The 19,109-nt window shown below is 40.1% G+C and overlaps 1 protein-coding gene across 1 annotated transcript in view; it reads left to right on the top strand.

Annotated features, from left to right (window-relative positions):
* LOC138705749 (zinc finger protein 239-like) overlaps positions 1-18,570 on the top strand; it is a 167,419-nt gene extending 148,849 nt beyond the window's left edge. Inside the window, exons 6-7 of the mRNA XM_069834361.1 lie at positions 14,321-14,398; positions 15,805-18,570. Coding sequence (XP_069690462.1) covers positions 14,321-14,398; positions 15,805-15,808 — 82 coding nt within the window. The 3' untranslated portion in view covers positions 15,809-18,570. The remainder of the gene's footprint in view (positions 1-14,320; positions 14,399-15,804) is intronic.
* The last annotated feature ends 539 nt before the right edge of the window (positions 18,571-19,109 follow it).

The following is a 19,109-nucleotide window of genomic DNA, read 5'->3' on the forward strand; positions in this document are numbered from 1 at the left end:
TCGGGTCATGTTGGCATTCCTGGAAACGACGCAGCAGATACTGCAGCAAGGGACGATGCTATAAATGGGTCTGAGGTGTATTATCGAGAGTGGTAGCAAGATATTAAAAATTATTTGAAACATACATTGTGGTGGCAATGGGAAGGCGAATGGTCTGCACAAGAGGTAAATAAATTACGAAGAATTTATAATACTGTTCGCGTTTGGGATTCGTCTACAAGAGCGTCACGACACGAAGAAGTTTTACTCACCCGGTTGAGGATTGGGCACTGTCCAATTACGCATGGCCATCTCCTACGTGGCAAGCCTCAGCTGGAATGTTATCTATGCCACGTTCCACTGAACATGGAATATTTTTTTATTACAATGTAGAAAATACGACCGTGCCCGTCGGCAGTATGGAATTCGGCCGACTCTACGTGACGCTCTTGGAAATAATTTTAATTGTACAAGTGCAGTTCTGAGATTTTTATCGAATGCATGGCTTGAGAGGGTGATGTAGTTTTTTTAGTGACCGTTTCACTTATCCTCCGGACTCTTTATATCCGGAGGTTACATTTTTTAGTATATGATTTTAACAAATTTGACATTCGGACCTTTTACATCCGTGCATTTTATAAATGCTCCAGACAATTTATTTCTGGCGGCATTTGTTTTATTGTTTCTTTTTTATTACTACTACTTAGGGTCTGAGACTTCCTCACTTTCATATTTCTTTTATGCTTCACCTTGTTGAAACTGCATTTGTTTCCCTTGTTTTAACCGTGGCAAAGCTTTTTATTTCTTTTAAGCATTCTGGTTATTCTATTGTGTTTATGTTTAGTGAATGATTTTACATAAGGGCGTAATTAGCCATAGTAGCTGATGCGCCCTTTTGAAACCCCACTAACTAACTAATTTGTGAACTTATGGTTCAGGGTTCATGATGAATATGTATAGGCCTATGCAGACTAATAAATTAGCCAGTCGGAGTTTGATCTTGTTGGAGAACATGTCACCTATTAGTTGCAATGTATTAGGTATCGGTAGGCTGCTTTTTATAATTGATAGCATTCCCTTTATTATTGAAGAATGACTTATAAATGCAATGTAATTTTGCTACTTTTGCGCATCATATTTTGCGTGGTTACTTACGTCCTGTGGTCTAAAAATACCGGCAATATCCGGCAGGCATCCGTCTAACAGGAGACAGGGAAGCGTTTTGCCCTGCTGGACGATCGGAGGATAGATAATTCCGCTGACGTTATGACCACATTTAAGAAATGTTTCACTACGGAGTCCACACTTTAATCTCCATTATCACTGAATAATATGGCCTCAGAAAATCCGACTCAGTCCGCCTTGTCAATAATCCAGTTTGGAGAGAGAGATTCCGCATGACGTAAAGTCGACATACGCATTCGAATGGGGTGTTGGTCACTACAATATTGGTCGTGAATCACAGACCATTCGAAATCTGTGAACAAAGCTGGGCTACAAATGGACATTCCATCATGAAGTAAGTAAGTACCGTAAGGTAAGGAAAGGTTCGTTGCTTCCCCTGAATTTAGGGTAATGAGATTTAAACGGGTACATACCTCTGCTATTTTATTTCCTCTCTCATCATCAGAATTGCAGCCCCAAGAGTTGTGGGATGCATTGAAATCCCCATCTACCATATATGGGGCAGATACCTGCGAGAGACTATGTTCATTTTCATGCACTGTGAAATGTGTATCTGGGGGCATATAAACAGAGACTATTTAGAACTGTATGGAAGGTAAATTTAGTCTAGCGTCTATGCATTGATGTGGACTGTTAATGTTTTTAACAGAAGAAAAGATGCTTCAGCAGAGTAGAAGAGCACAACCTCCGTTGGTACGAATACCAGCAAGGTGATCGTACCTGTCAACGTAGTATCCCGAGATACTCAGGGAGTTTTCGGGCCGGAGGTATGTGTCCTGAAGACATAAAATAGCAGGTTCTCAAGATACATCAATTATTGTAGTTCTGTATATCTGCTGCGTACACCGATCACATTCATCTGTACAATATCAGTCAACAAAGAGAGCTAAATCATGGTGGTGGCTTCACAGAGGATCTTTTCTTCTTATCTTTTCTATGCTTTGGTGCCTTTGACTGAGACTGCTCAGCCCTCGACCGTGGGGACTCACTCGCAGATCGTCCCACATCTGATCTCGATCGAGCACGGGATCGACATCGTGATCTCGACCCGTCACCCGAACAAGGAGTGGGACGTCGCGGCGATCTACCATGCCTCCTTGAATCTTTGTCTCTCATAACTGTAGCGACATTTTTGGAAACACAAAGTCTGATATCAAAGCCAGTGTCGTCTGACTCAGCAGTCTGTGTGCCAACGTCCATATACATCTCAGTTGAGCTCTCAATACGCTTCCCAGTTATACTAGCAAGAGGTGGCGTTTGCGTGGATACATATATTGTCTGTGTTGACTGCTGCAATTCTGCTGCATAGGACTTTTCCGTCGCCTTTTTCTGTTGATCTAAAATACTGTTACGTCCCTCGACAAAACATAATATTTTCCCGGATTCGGCGCTCTTATATATCCTTCTCTAACATATACATAGGGAAATTTTTAGAACTAGCGGCGTGGTTCCCAGAACAATTCACACAGTGTTCGGCGCCGGCACTTGGGGAATCACCATGGTCAGCACCGCCGCACTTTGCACATATGATGTTGTTAGTGCAACGTTTTTGCGTATGTCCGAATCGTTGAAACCTAAAGCACCGCATTCGGTTCGACACATACGAAATGGGGCACGCTCGTACCCAACTAGGATGTATTCTGATAGGACAGGCTTTTCGAAGGCCAAAAAGACAGTGCTCAAGGGAACAATCTGTCCGTCCAACTTACGTAATAAACCTTGGACACAGACTGCTCCGCCAGTTCTAGTTTAATCTCTTCATCAGACATACCGTCCAATGAATCCGTAAGCACTATTCCCCTCTTGGTGTTCAGCGAGGAGTGCCATTCGACTTTAATAGGGTAAGACCCTAGCAACTTCGGTTTCAACAAAGTTGCACTTTGTTTTGGAGATATAGTCTGGATGAGGAGACTACCGTTGCGTAGTCGAGTTGCATTTTTGATCTTCCCAACGAGTCCGTCGAGTGCACGTCGCGCGTAAAATTTGGGCAGATGTTCTTCACAGTCTTTTCTGTTCCGTCCAAGGTGATTCTAAGAAACTTTGGACGCAGTACCTTAACAGTCACTTTCACAGGGTCCAATTCCATCGCAATTTTTGTCACATGACCACCAGTCGTGTCTATTCCTGTCTCCTGTTTTTTATTTTTTTCTAAGGCAGTGGGAGAACAGCGCGAGGACATTTAAACTGGCTCCCCTAAGGAACCTTCGGCGTCAGCCTCCCAAAGGGGGGACGAAATAATAAGAAACCTAAAAAATTCTTCGCGGTTTGTGCCGGCTATGAGGACCCCCGCACAGCCCGATTCCAAGCAACCCACCTCAAACTGGACATTACACACTTAATAGCAAGTCTTACACCAGAGGCGTGTATGCAGTTTTTAACTCCTACCACGGGAATAACCACCCACTCCACGCTGAACAATCCCAGGACTATCCCGCTTCAGGGGACTTGTGGTTGAATACAATGAGACATCCACAATTCAGCGCTAAGACGTCGGAGCGACATATCCACTCCGGCGAGCAGAGTCGGTCACCGGGACGTCTAAATCGCCCCGGGCCCAATTGGTTCTCTACGTGAGAGTACTCGACGTCTGGTCCGGGCTCGGCACCTAAAATTGCACATAGGGGCAGTATGAAAGGTCCACTATTGCTTCGTTGGTGGACGCCCTGACGGGCTACACAAATCGCAAGTCGCAGATCAAACCATGGGGCAGGACCGCGGAGATAGGAAAGATCCCCGCTTTGTTTACGGGAGTAATAGGCCTAAGAACCTTACCCCCAGAATGACTATACTGAACTAGAAGAGGAAGAATAATGTAGCCTCACCAGGCATACTTAACAAATGCCGTCATGTAGAGGGACGTCGCAGGAACAAAACAGCGGTGATGGAGAGGTGAAAATGGCTGTGATGATGTGGTGGGGGTTCCGCATGCAATGGTGGCTGGCGAGGAGAAATAGAGCAATGGAAAAGACGACAGAACGAGAAGGGCTGTGTGGTGATAAGTGGACTAATGTTCGAAAAGGAAATCACGAGAGCCACCATTGCATCCCCAGGTCAACCACATTGCGGAACCCATCTCCACCGGTTTTTTTGTGTGGTTTTGAGCTTTTTTTTTTTACCTTTTTAGGGTTACTTGCGCCATATGCAGTATACTGTTACTGTTCCAATGAGAAAATAAATCAATATTTTACATTTTAAGAACGTAAAACCAATAAAAATGCAGTAATTATTAAGGCCTTACTTTGTACAGTAAGATAACATTTTCACACTTTATGTTTGTAGTTTATATCATGGTCCGGAAACATTAACGTACCAGGAAGTAGGCTTTATGCAGATTACTCTAAATCTGCTTTGTCATGCTGCCATAAGCGAAGTGAAATCTGGGAAGCTATCCATGAGAAAAACTGCAGAGGAACATTCAGTTGACGGGAAACTGAAGGACTTGCACATGCAATCTGTTGGATGACCAACAGCATTATCATCCGAGGAAGAACACCATCTTCTACTAGGAATTATTACTGCTGCAGAATGAGGTTTTCCACTGACCCCATTTTATGTTAGATGCATTGTAAAGCAGTATCTTGATAAGAATGTTGTCACAGAAAACATTTTCAAGAATAATGTCTGGAGATGATTGGAATCGCTTCTTTCTCAAGAGGCATAATGGTGTTCTTTCTTTGAGGCTGAGTGAGAATATTAAACGCAATAGGGCTCAAGTGAGCAAAGAAGCGCTGGTGGAGTACTTCAATAACCTAGCAAATTCACTTCAAGATGGTCCACCAGAATTAATTGTGAACTTCGACGAAACGAATTTAGTGGAGGACCCGGGAAGAAGCAAAGTGCTGGTCTGCAAAGGATGTAATCATTCTGAGCGCATCCTGGACTCGAGTAAAGTCAGACATTCTGTGATTTTTGCTGGGACAGCAAGTGGCTTTCTTCGCCCACCATACATAGTGTACTAGGCAGGACATATTTACGATACCCGGTAGGAAGGAGTACCAAAGGGGGCAAGATACAGTGCATCTCGAAGTGGATGGTTCGACACTGCATTATTCGAGGACTGGTTCAACACCATATCATTGCCATATTTCAGAAAGGCTCCTAAAGATGTACCAGAGGTTCTGATGTGTCACAACCTGGCAAGTCATTTGTCACTCTCTGTTATTCGTCAGTGCACAGATTATAATATCAAATTTATTCCCTTTCCACCTAACAGTATCCGCATGTGTCAGTCCTTAGATGTAGCATTCTTCAGACTTTTGAAGATTTGCTGGCGTCAGTGCCTTCAGGAGTGGAAGACAAAGAATAAGGGTACAATCCCGAAAAATATTTTCGCACGACTTCTCAATCAGACGCTGAAAAAGTCGAAACTCCAGAATCTCCAATAGCGAAAAAGTTACAGTCAGGTTTTAGAGACACAGGCATTTTCCCAATAAATTCAGCAGAAGTGCTGAAGCGACTACCATGACTAACAGAGTACATTGCCTATTGACTGTCTCATTTGTTTGAAAACTGTCTTAGGGAGGTAAGATTTGAATCATCACCTTGAAAGAAAAAGAAAAGAAGACTCAATGTCGAAGCTGGAGAGAGCGTAAATGAAACGTGCTTCCAGACAAGGGCGATTCCGAACCAGTATCAGAAAATGAAGCTGAGACTGATAATAATGAAATAGTTAGAGAAGAAAACATCTAAGATGCTGAAAGCACTGAAACCACGAATTTGAAGGTTTGAGACTTCATTGTGGAAAAATTTCATTTTCAGCACCATCAAAGAAGGCACTAAATAAGTTTTATGTTGGACTCATACATCAGTGAATGATAACACATACCTTTGTAAATTAATGTGGAAAATTTGCAAGTTGCAACTTTCCTGTTTACTGTTATTGATGTATTTAACTTTGAAAAGAAAGACATTGTGGAAGTTCTGCGAGATCCAGTTGTTGTCCGGTCGAGGTGGGTTCCTCCAAGTGGTGACCGGGGGGTACAATGGTGGCTCTCGTGCTCTTCTTTTCGGCCATTCTTCTTCTTATCACCAACCACTCCTCTTCGTTCTCTCTTCTTTTTCATCACTATTTCTCTCCACCGGCCGCCATTGCATGCGGAACGCCCACCACATCATCACAGCCATTTTCACCTCTCCATCCCCGCTGTTTGTTTTGCCACGTCCGCTAACATGACGGGATTTGTTAACAATGCCTGATGAGGCTTCATTCTTCTTCCCCTTCTAATTCTTATATCTATTATTAGGTTACGTTTCTTAGGTTTATAACTCCCGTCTTACCAGCGGGGATCTTTCCTATCTCCGTGGACCTGTCCCACGGTTTCGAGCGCGACTACCGACCTGTGTTGCCCGACAGGGCGCCCAGCAACGAAGCAGTAGTGGACCCTTCATACTGCCCCTATATGCAAGTCTAGGTGCAGAGCCCGGACCAGTAGTCATGTACACTCACGTAGAGCCCCAATGGGGGCCCGGAGCGACTTAAACGTCCCGGTGAAAGACTCTGCTCGCCGGGGCGGATATATCGCTCCGACGTGTTACCGCTGACGTATGGGTGTCGCAGTGTAATCAACCACAAGTCCCCTGAAGCTGTGTGCGATCTCGGATTGCTCCGGCTTTGGGAGGGTAGGTCGGAGTTAGCCGAAGTAATCTGGCGGTTGTGTTCAGTGTAGAGTGGGGAGCCACGGGCGGTTATTCCCGTGGTAGGGGCATAAAACTGCGACACGCCTCTGGTGTAAGACTTGCCATTAGGTGTGTAATGACCAGTTTGAAGGGTAACTTGTGTGAAGTGGGTTGCTTGGGATCGGGCTGTGGGGGGTCCCCACGGCCGGCACAGACTGCGTAGAATTCTTAGGTGTCTTTTTCCTCCGCCCCCCCGGTGGCAGGCTGACGCCGACGGTTCCGTAGGGGGGGCCAGTTCAAAATGGCCTCTTCGCGCTCCTCTTCCCCTCCAGAAAAACAGCAACAAAAGAAAATGAATATAGTAAAGACAGTACAACTGAAGTTAATAAGACGAACACTGCAATGGAATTGAACCCTGAAAAGGTAATAATTAAAGTACTGCCTCCAAAGTTTATTAGTATCACGTTGGGTGGAACGGAAAAAACAATGAAAAATATTAGTCCATTTTACGTGAGACGCGCGCTCAACGGACTCGTAGGCAAGGTCAGAAATGCAACTCGACTCCGGAATGGTAGTCTCCTTGTTGAGACTGCATCTGCAAAACAGAGTGAAACACTGTTGAGAGCGAAGTTGCTGGAATCATACCCAATCAGAGTAGAGCAAAACTCCTCGCTCAACACCATGCGAGGAGTTGTGAATACGGATTCTCTATATGGTATGTCCGATGAAGAGTTCCAATTAGAGCTGGCGGAACAGTCCGTGTCTAAGGTTTACCGTTTACTGCGTAAGCGAGACGGACGGACTGAACCCCTGAGCACAGTTTTTCTGACCTTTGAAACGTCTCTCTTGCCAGAATATATCTTTGTTGGGTACGAGCGTGTCCCTGTGCGTGCGTATGTGCCGAATCCAATGCAGTACTTTAGGTGCCAACGGTTCGGTCATACGCAAAAACCTTGCACTAACATCATATGTGCAAAGTGCGGCGGTCCTGACCTTGAGAATCCCCATGTGCCGGCACCGAGCACTATGTGAATTGTTCTGGGGACCACACTTCTAAATCCAAAAATTGCCCGACGTATTTGGTAGAGAAGAATATCCAAGAGCTCCGAGTCCGAGAAAATATTACTTTTATCGAGGCGCGTAAGCGTATTCTTGACCAACAACAAAAGGCGACTGAAAAATCTTATTCCTCAGTATTGCAGAAGGCAACAGAGAGAATTGATGCATCCACGCAGACTCCATCTCTCGCAAGAATGCCTGGGATGCGAATTGAGACCGCGACCCAGACATGCGTTGACTCTGCGACACAGACTGCTGAGTCAGACGACTCGTGTGGGCTGGATATCAGGCCTTACGTACCTAGAAAGATCGCTGCCGTAACAGCAAAGAAAGATTCTATGCCTGGTAGAACACCGGAACGTCGCGCTCCTAGTTCGGGTGGCAGATCGAGATCACGCTCTCGATCACGTCCTCGATCAAGATCACGATCAATAGTGCGACGATCTGCAAGTGAGTCGCCACAGTTCAAGATTAAGAAGTCGCAGACAAAGGCATCAATCCATAGAAAAAAAGAGAAGATCGCCTGTGAAGCCACCATCATGATTTAGCTCCTCGCGATGACAGATATTGTACAGTGGAATGTGAACGGTGTACGCAGCAGATAAACAGAACTACAACAATTGATCTATCATGAGAATCCTGCTATTTTATGTCTTCCGGAGACACACCTCCGACCCGAATATTCCCTGAATATTTCAGGATACAATATTTACCGGTACGATCATCTTGCCGGTATTCGGGCCAATGGATGTTGTTCAAAGTATATTTTCCTCCATCATCAATATTAACTCTCCTCATCAATGTACAGCAGCTAGAATATCTTTATCTAGCGTCCAGTTCTCTATAGTTTCTGTCTACATGTCCCTTGATATACCTTACATACTTAATGACGTGGAACACATTCTATCGCAGGTACCTGCTCCATATTTCTTAGTCGTAGATTTTAATGCATCTCACCACACTTGGGGCTCTAATTCTGATGATGACAGAGGAAATAAAATAGCAGAGGTATGTACCCGCCTTAATCTGATTACCCTAAATTCCGAGGAAGCAACACATCTATCCTCGGCTTACGGTACTTTCTCCATGATAGACATCTCCATTTGTAGCTCAGTTTTGTCTACGCATTTCGAATGGTCAGTTATTCATGACTTTCATGGTAGTGACCACTACCCCATTCGAATGCGTATGTCCGCTTTACGTCCTGCGGAAACTCGCTCTTCAAACTGGGTTATTAAAAAAGCGGACTGGGTCGGATTTTCGGAGTCCATATCATTCGATGATATTGGATATGAAAGTGTTGACTCCGTCGTAGAGCACTTTTCAAATGTGGTTATTAAGTCTGCGGAATTATCTATCCCCCGGTCGTCCTGCAGGCCAAAACTCTTCCCTGTCCCTTGGTGGACGGACGCCTGTAGAGATGCAATCCGAGACCGCAAACGTGCTTTACGCCAATTTGAGCGCCATCCGACCCAAGTAAATTTTGTCCAGTTTAAACGTCTGCGAGCCATAGCTCGTCGCACTGTGTGCGATGCTAAGAAGACGTCCTGGACAAATTACGTCAATTCATTGAAAAAGAACGTCCCAGCTAACATCGTGTGTGACAAAGTCCGTCGGATAATGGGGAAACGTAGTTCTGTAATTCCGGGTCTTCTGAACAACGGCGTAGCGACCACCAGTCACATAGAAATTGCAGAGATATTCGCTCACTCATTTGCACAGATAAGCAGCTCAAACAATTATGACCCGGAATTTTTAAATATTAAGGATACTGCTTAGAAACTAACTCTGAACTTTGCATCTAATAACACTGAACAATACAATGCACCGTTCACATCCGAGGAGCTGGAGGCGGCACTGGACGCATACCCTGACACCTCCCCTGGCCGTGATAACATCCATAACCGTATGCTTCGCCATGTTCCGTCAGCTGGAAATCCTTTCTTCTGGCAATGTACAACAAGATCTGGACTGAGGGTGTATTTCCATCTGCTTGGCGTTCCGCCATTGTAATCCCAGTCCAGAAACTAGGAAAGGGTCCTTCTTTACCTGGCAGTTATAGGCCAATTTGTCTTACCAGCTGCGTATGAAAGGTTATGGAAAAGATGATAAGCAAACGCCTAATGTGGGTACTCGAATCGGAAAACCGATTATCTAATATCCAGTGTGGTTTTCGTAAGCACAGATCCGCCGCAGACCATCTTGTTCGGCTAGAGACCGCCATTAGAGATGCTATCCTCAAGAAGGAACATCTTGTGACGGTCTTCTTTGATCTAGAAAAGTCTTACGATACCACATGGCGTTATGGAATTCTGCAAACTCTGCATGATTGGGAACTTCGTGGCAGTCTACCACATTTATTGCGAAGTTCATGGCAGAGCGGTATTTCCGAGTTCGAGTAGGCACCACACTTTCTAACGAACATCTCCAAGAAAATGGCGTTCCGCAGGGGTCTGTATTAAGTGTTCTTCTTTTCTGCATTGCGATCAATGGAATTGCCCACAGTGTGGGTGGCCGAGTATCTTCTCTGTTGTACGTTGATGACTTCAGACTATTTTAGTTCCCGATATCTTCCATCCATCGTTCGACAGTTGCAACTGGTCATCAACGTACTATCAGAATGGGCTATTCGCAATGTCTTTAAATTCTCCACTCAGAAGACGCAGTGTGTCCACTTTTACAACCAACGTGGACAACATTCACATCCTGAACTGCGTCTTATTTGAGTGGAGTTGCAATATACAGACACTGCGAAATTTTTGGGCCTTATCTTTGATTATAAATTAACGTGGGAGGCGCATATACGTGATTCGTGAAGGCTTTGCGAGAAATCCTTAAACATTTTACGCCTTTTGTCAGGGGTTCGCTGGGGTCCAGATCGTACAGTGCTTTTACGTTTTTACCGAGCTCTTATACGATCAAAGCTGGATTATGGCTGTTTTATTTATGGCTCAGCAAATAAATCTAAATCACGTCTTTTAGACACTATCCATCACCATGGGATACGACTCGCTACAGGGGCCTTCCGAACTATTCGGATAGCGAGTCTTTATTGTGAAGCAGGAGAACCATCACTGTATCGGCGACGTAATGTGTTGTTGTGCTCATATGCTGTTAAGCTCCGCTCGCAGCCTGAGCACAATTCTTACGACTCTTTCCATCATTCGTCTCTTTACGGCCGATACAGTGAAAATCCACGGAGACTTCGTCCAGCAGGTGTGCGGTTTCGTGAACTGCTCTCTGAGCTGGATATACATCTACCATCAGTTCGCACATTGGAGTATACCACCACTCCACCGTGGATTATGTGACGTCCCATGTTTGATATAAGTCTGAGCCGCTGTTTTAAGAATTTTACACCATCTTTTGTTTATAGACTTCGTTTTAGTGAACTTTTATCTCGATATCCAAATTATTCATTAGTTTTTACTGACGGATCCCGGATAAATGATTGTGTTGGTTGTTCCTTCGTTACAAATGGAGAGATATTTAAATACCGACTAAGCCAATATACTAGTGTTTTTACTGCTGAACTCTATGCTTCTTACAGAGCTTTATTGTTTTTAATTAGGCAACCTCGGGGCAGTTTCCTTATCTGTTCCGACTCTTTAAGTGCCATCCAGTCCTTGCAATCTTTTAATTGTGATGATCCGCTTGTCTTAAGAACTCAGGAGCTGTTCCATACTCTCCTTTGCTCAGATTATGAGATTGGAGTAGTGTGGATTCCTGGCCATGTAGGGATTCCAGGAAATGAGGCCGCGGATGCAGCAGCCAGGGCTGGTGAACTGAATGGCTCTCTGGTATATTGGCGCGAGAGGTGGCAGGACATTCGAAACTACTTGAAATATAAAATATGGTGGCAATGGGAAGGAGAATGGTCTGCACAAGAGGGAAATAAATTACGAAATATAAAGAATACTGTTCGAGTTTGGGATTCGTCTACGAGAGCGTCGCGACACGAGGAGGTTTTACTCACCCGGTTGGGGATTGGCCATTGTCATCTGACACACGGCCATCTCCTACGTGGCGAACCTCAGCCGGAATGCGATATGTGCCGTGTTCCACTTATGGTGGAACACTTTTTATTGCGTTGCAGGAAATATGACCATGCCCGGAGGCAATTTGGAATTCGGCCGATATTACGTGACGCTCTTGGAAATGATTTTAATTGTACAAATGCAGTTCTGAGATTTTTATCAAATACAGGTTTGGATAAGGTGATTTAGTTTTTTATTCATCCGTTTTACTTATCCTCCGGACCCTTTACATCCCGAGGTTACATTTGTTGTTTTATATTTGATTTTACATTGTTGACATTTCGGACTTTATACACCCGAATATTTTATAAAGTTTTATGGTTTAAAATATGATTCACTAGTTACCTCTGGTGGCCTTAGTTTTATTGTTTTATTTTCTCGTTTTGAATTCCACCTAGTGTGGTAGAATTGCTCACTTTTATGATTCTGTAGAAATCACCTTATGTATACTGCATTTGTGTCCCTCGTTTTATTGTGACAACGCTTTTTAATTATTTTAGCACTCTGATTTTTATATTATTTATGTCTTTGTTATATTAAGAATTTTAGATAAGGGCGCAAATAGCCATAGTAGCTTACGCGCCCTTCTTAAACCCTACTACTACTACTACTACTACTACTACTACTACTACTACTACTACTACTACTACTATTCCAGTTGTTTTCTGGGGAAGACACGAATTCACGCATATTTCATCATGTGTGATTTTGCAGGAATTTAGGTTAATTCTTACCTATAAGTTATTCAGTTAGCATTTATTTCCTGTAAGTAATGTGTTTAAGATATTTGTGTTTCTGTTATTTTTGTAATTTTATTATTCAATTTTTGGAATAAAAGGATAGAAAATTATATGTTCATATTATCACAGTGAATTACAGAATGTAGCTAAAGATAATAAACTACATATATACCGTACCTAAATCTATAAAATATTATCATTTAAGGTTTTAGTGACTCAAGTAACCTCATATGAAGTTAACTAGCACCACATAGCATTTTAAAATGGGTTGGTCGAGTACACCCATTTGCTGGTAACTTGAGCCACTAATAAAACAATAAATAAATACATAACAATAGTGACAATGCTTCCCTATGGTTTGTATGTCGTAAGATTCAACATATAGAAGAGCAATGAAATTTTCTCAAGGTATGTGTTCTTTGTAGGAATCAATGAAGCTTTCTGAGGTGGTTCATGTATCCCCAGTTTACGGTGCCTGTTTAAATTCCTCAATTCATTCATTCTGTTTTACAAACGTTTGTGATGTTAGGCAGGCATCAAATGTGCAATTTATATCCTTTAATTTACATGAAAACCGTCCACTCTGCTGAAATACGGAAAAGTAACAAATCATTCTTAATAGCATTCTCTTCGACATTAGACAGAAATCAAGATTCTGTGTACATTAGTTACCCAGTAAGACGATGTTAAACATTTAGGAGATTTTTTTTATGAAAGCTATGAACTTTCCATCGATATGGAGAGTTAATTATTTTGTAAAACTTTTATGAGATCCATATTCCTCATACATATTTGAATCTTGTGATAACCATTTGCAAATTGTTGGGATGTATAGAACGTTCATGTACCCAAATATTACATATCTCCTTTCATTTACTTCCACTTACTCATGAAATTGTTAATTATTAATAAATATGTATAATGTTGTATATCCTTATAATTAACTGTTTCCGTATAAGTAATAATTACTTGAAGTTTTGAAAGAAAAATATATTACGCTCTTTAGCTATTTATTGTGTAATCTTGAACCTTTTATGTTGTGTAACATAGATGACCGGGCTTTATTGTTCATGTCGCGAACGTTTCTGTAACGTATACAGTCGCCATGTCTCATTAATGTACATTAATATAATCGCCATTTTCTTAAGAAATGTTACGAAAACCACAGTTTTTTCTGTTATGTATGTTCTTTTTTTGTGATAATACGATGTATGGAAGTTTTCTTGATAGAGTAATAATTAGGGACTAGAAGGACCAAGCCCCCCTAAAATAATGTGTATATTATACCATTTGACTTCCATAAAATTTCTTACAAAAATGGCGACTGTATTACATTAATCCAATATGTTCGCGTATATCGTATCTTACGAAAATGTGAATGGTGTCACGGCCCTTACTTCGATTTTTTTTTTCAAATTACAATATTCATTGCCATGTGTGCACCCTATGCATTTATTCTCACTATATCCATAAGAACTATTGCTATCAGTTAATCGGATACCGTAACAAATCTTCATACCAGCCAGTCCTTTTATAATGTATTTAAGATATAGAACGGACCAGAGGACTACAGATTACAATTAATTCCTAATTTATACATAATAAACCCTGGTACCACATACATCTGTTACAGTCAGTGGTGTAAAAACCATTTTGAATACCTCACAAGCAGCAAACAGTTACCTTTTCTCACACTTCTTTTAGTTGTGATGGACATGATCATGATGGAACTCGAGTTGACCATTGGCTGTACAATCACTTGATGACGCTGACACAAAAGAGGTAAGACTTTCACCAGATGTAAGTACCGGTATGGAGTGACCATTCAGTCGAGTGCAACATCAGCTTATCTTATTTTTCTAATGGGCAGTGGTTAAGTTATAGCTACACTCTTTTCGTACCAGTACACTTTTCATGTTTCTCTTGTATTTTTAAACCCATACTTCGTCTGTAAAAAGTAACAAGACTCGTCTTCTCTGCACAGCAATTACTAAAACACTGTTATCACTATCAGAGCTCAGTCTGCTAATTTTACTCATAATACAAGTCGTTGAATTCTGCTGTCCTGTCTGTATAATCCACAAACAGTATGAATGCTCATATAGCTTGTTATAGATAAGAAGACATACAGCCCTGCAGACTTGTGTGCTTATTGTTTTTCCCTCTTAAAGTATTTTATTCTCGCTTTATCTAGAATGAAACAAGGACCAAGTACTCATATGAGAAGTGATTGCTTCCTGGTCACCCAAAGAATTATGCATTGTAGAAGGAAATGACTGCCTTCTATATTGAGTATGGAAGGAATGTACAAATTGTAATTGGAGAAGGTATTTTTATTTGACTAAATTAAGATTGTAATAACTAGAAGCATTACAAGTAGCCTATACATTAAGTAATAAAGGAATTTGCACAGAATAATAAATTCATATGTTGCAACATACTGTGTACGATGTATCATGTTAGATAACATAAAAAAAAATACTAATTACGTTGAACAGCAAATTTGTATGTTGCTCTCCATAACGGCCACACGACCGACCTGTTCGTAGCATCTTCAAATCTATCTTGAAAACTGTATCTGCAATAACAGAAGAGTTTTGCTGTTCCCTTGGTTCACACACGCCTCTTTCAACACAGTGATTCTATACACATAGTGGTGGCTTTGCTATGTTCTATTCTCTTTTTTAGTGATATTACAGTTGTAACTTTGGATTTTAACGTCATATACCAAGTGTTCAATTTTTATAACATGTTCCATTCGACCTACACGACCTGAAGATGCCAATCAAAATTGGCGAAAACGTTTGTTTTTAAATCTGTTTAAATGTTGTTATAACATATGTTATTGTGTTTTATGTTAAGTATTGACTGAATAGAACTCATTTTTCAATTAAAATAAAATCAATTTTACAGGAGAATAAAAAACATTCGAATATCTTGAAAACTAACAACTATCCCACAAAAAAGAATATTTAAATCTTGTCTTATGAAGTTTACATTCGTACCCTAGAAGTGTTTGCGGAAGGTTCAAGAAAATTTCTGTGATAGGAATTAAGCGAAGTCTTATTGTGGTCACATTTTTTACATTACTATCGATAAGCTAAAAACTTTAGTTCAGTTCATTAGCGCTTAGGTTTATAAGTGAACTAATATCTTACTAAGTCACCCCTCTTTCTTCCCTTTTTCAGATGAAAGCCAACAGTTAGCGACGTGAGAAAAGCTGCTATCTTGTATTTGAAAAGGTATTAGGTTGTTCAGAACATCAATCCGTCAGTAAACAAACTCCAAGAATAATATCGAATGCCTAAATATATTTATCTGCATAAGTTTTTTTTATGTTATAGCAAATATTCCCTACAATAATACTGGAAAGCTTCCCTGTTTAGCATTGCAAACGGCGGCGAAAAGTGACTGTGCTGTTATCTAGCGGCTTGGATTGTTGATACACTCCGTGCCGCGTGCTGGGTTACGCGAGGAAAAGCGGAGAGGTGTGCATTTGATGTCAATAAGAAAATGTAAAGCAATAGCATTATTTAAAGTCACAATGTTCTCTACATTTTTAATTAATGAGAAGTTACAAAGTTATTGGGACAGAAATGAAATGACACAAATTTTGAATTTTCAAATGTAATTACGATTTAGTTGTGCATGTCTTTAGAAGCATTCATACTTCGCCTATTTCGTTTCTTAGCTAATGGTTAACCATTTTATTTTTGATGTAACAATGTATTATTATATTGAAATATTTGTAAGTGAAGATGCTGACACAGTTTCTACTTTAGGGATAAAGCATGTATCTTTTATATTATCTATTACATCAAGCAGATGTGATTTTAAAATCTCTGCAGGCATGGTACCTTTTGATAGAAAATAATTTATGGTTTGCTGTAAATTTTTGCACATTCCTCAAATAATGAAAACATATGCAAGTGGTACTTCAGAAATTTTTACGTCAGTTGAAGTTTATTGATTAGGTCTATTTATACCTAATTAAATGAATCCCTCGAATTGTGTGCTTTAGCTTTATAAGTCATGTAATAAGTAATGTAATAAGCTTATAAGTCATATTTTCCTTCAAAGACATTTCATCTATAACAATAATAGTTAGAACCTTTTCATTCAATGATAGAATATCTGATTTTATTTTTAATAAAGAAATGTTTTTTTAGTTGGTTATTTAACGACGCTGTATCAACTACGAGGTTATTTAGCGTCGAAATAATGAACTGTATAATGGTGGGATTTATACCGGGGCCTATACTAAATTCATGAAGTCAATTTTGGAGAGATCTAACTGTTGATAAACATAATTTTCTTCTTAAAAATCTTTAGCCTTGAGGTGACCAATAATGGAATGTTGCGGCAAAACTTGTCGTAACTGGAATACCGTCTCCACATTTCCTTTTTAAGCGCACTTGGGGATAATCTTAAACAATTTTAATTAAATCAGCGTTTGAATTTGCTGTGTTCGGAGCTATCATTTACACTTGAGAAATTTTTCATCTTTTAGGAATTCTTGCATCGTAAAAAAATTAACTTTATTTAGTGAAATATTAACAGTGCCTTTAAAGTATAGGGCTACGCAAATTATTTTGTCCAAATAAGTACCTGAATCACTTATTATGAAAAAACATGAGTCCACTTTCTTCACAAAATCAACAATTCACATTTTTATATTACGCATCCCAACGCGCACTGTTTGGTTAAAAAAATTCAAGACTTTTAATTTTTGTATACAGAGAAATTATAAAGAAATTGTTTTGTATGAAGAAAGTAAAGTAGATTTATGCAGTTTGGTAACTGATTCAGTTAGCATAGAGAATATTATGTAATTGCTAACGTACTATCTAATTACATAGTAGAGAAGTATCGTCCGTCGTTTCTGTCTGATATCAGAGAACCCACAGTCCCCTCGATGCAAGATCTAATACGTTTCTCTGGGGCCTTCGCGGTTCTTTCAGGTGTTTTTATTTTGACCCATATTTTCGAAAGAAGGAGCTGTTAAATTTAGTGAATGAATAATTGTTACATTCAGTCTGTTATTAAAAAAAAATATATTAAAAATTAACAGTCCTACGACTGATTTGAAACTTCAGTATACTTTTCCAATTTATTACACTTTATTTTTACTTACCCCTGATGTTCCACATTATTAGTTATTGAAGTCCGATAATCTAAAGTGACTTTTGTACAAATATTCTCTCCCTCTAATCTAAACATTTCGTCTAGAACTGTTGACAATGTTTTTAATTAGTGTTGGCATTTTGCTTATGATATTGCTGTGTTTTTGTTTTTTAAAGAATTTTAGATAAGGCCGCAAATAGCGGTAGTAGCTGACGCTACTAAATAACGTCTAAATAACGTCTAGGACTTCAGGCCTTGTCCTTTGCGTTTATTTATAGGTGGCGCCAGGGATTTCGGCAGATGAATTTTGTTAATGTGAACTCGAGAGCGAATTCCTCACCGCTCCAAGATCGGTTATCTCTGTCGCAGCTGGAATGGGTAGGACATAAGAGTAAACATGCACGCCCGAGTATTCTATTGGACTCTGGACAGTCAGCTCCAAAAACTAAACAAATATTACAGTAGTCTACATGTGTCTTTGGTATTCCCAAGAAACAAGTTCCATTAATTAAAATGTGTCTCAGTGAAACATACATCAAAGTCCTTATAGGCCAATTTCTATCTGATGCTTTTCCAATTCACTGCGGGCTAAAGCAAGGAGATGCACTATCACCTTTACTTTTTAACTTCGATCTAGAATATGCCATTAGGGAAGTTCAGGATAACAGAGAGGGTTTGGAATTGAACGGGTTACATCAGCTTCTTGTCTATGCGGATGACGTGAATATGTTAGGAAAAATTCCACAGACGATTAGGCAAAACACGGAAATTTCACTTGAAGCAAATAAACCGATATGTTTGGAAGTAAATCCCGAAAAGACAAATTATATGGTTATGTCTCCTGACCAGAATATTTTACGAAATGGAAATATAACCTGTTTTATATATATATATATATATATATATATATATATATATATATATATATATATATATGAAAATATATCTGTAAATGGAAATATGTTAATCCTTAGTCAATAGATAAGTCTGAGTATTACGAAATACGAACATTAAGGGATGGAAAATGGGAGGCAGTAATGACCAAAATAATTATACCGATTTATTTTTTTAACCAGCAGACGTGCAGCCTTAAAATTTAAAAGAAAGATTCACTTATAAAATTGGGTTAGACTATTCATCTCATCTCTCAGAATTGTTTCTAAAATGTATAAGGAAAGTAAAAAATTCAATTTCAAATAACTTCAGGTTTTTTTTTTTACTTTCGAGCAGAGAGGAGAGAGAAAGGAGATGATGATTTTAAAAATTCACTAAAGTATATATAACTAGAGATGTAAAATTAAAAATGAAGGTTACTCTCTACAATATTGGTTAAACATTCTTAGATTTTTTAAATACCATATCCTAACAT

This window comes from Periplaneta americana, chromosome 9, assembly GCF_040183065.1.
Source record: "Periplaneta americana isolate PAMFEO1 chromosome 9, P.americana_PAMFEO1_priV1, whole genome shotgun sequence".
Taxonomy (NCBI): domain Eukaryota; kingdom Metazoa; phylum Arthropoda; class Insecta; order Blattodea; family Blattidae; genus Periplaneta; species Periplaneta americana.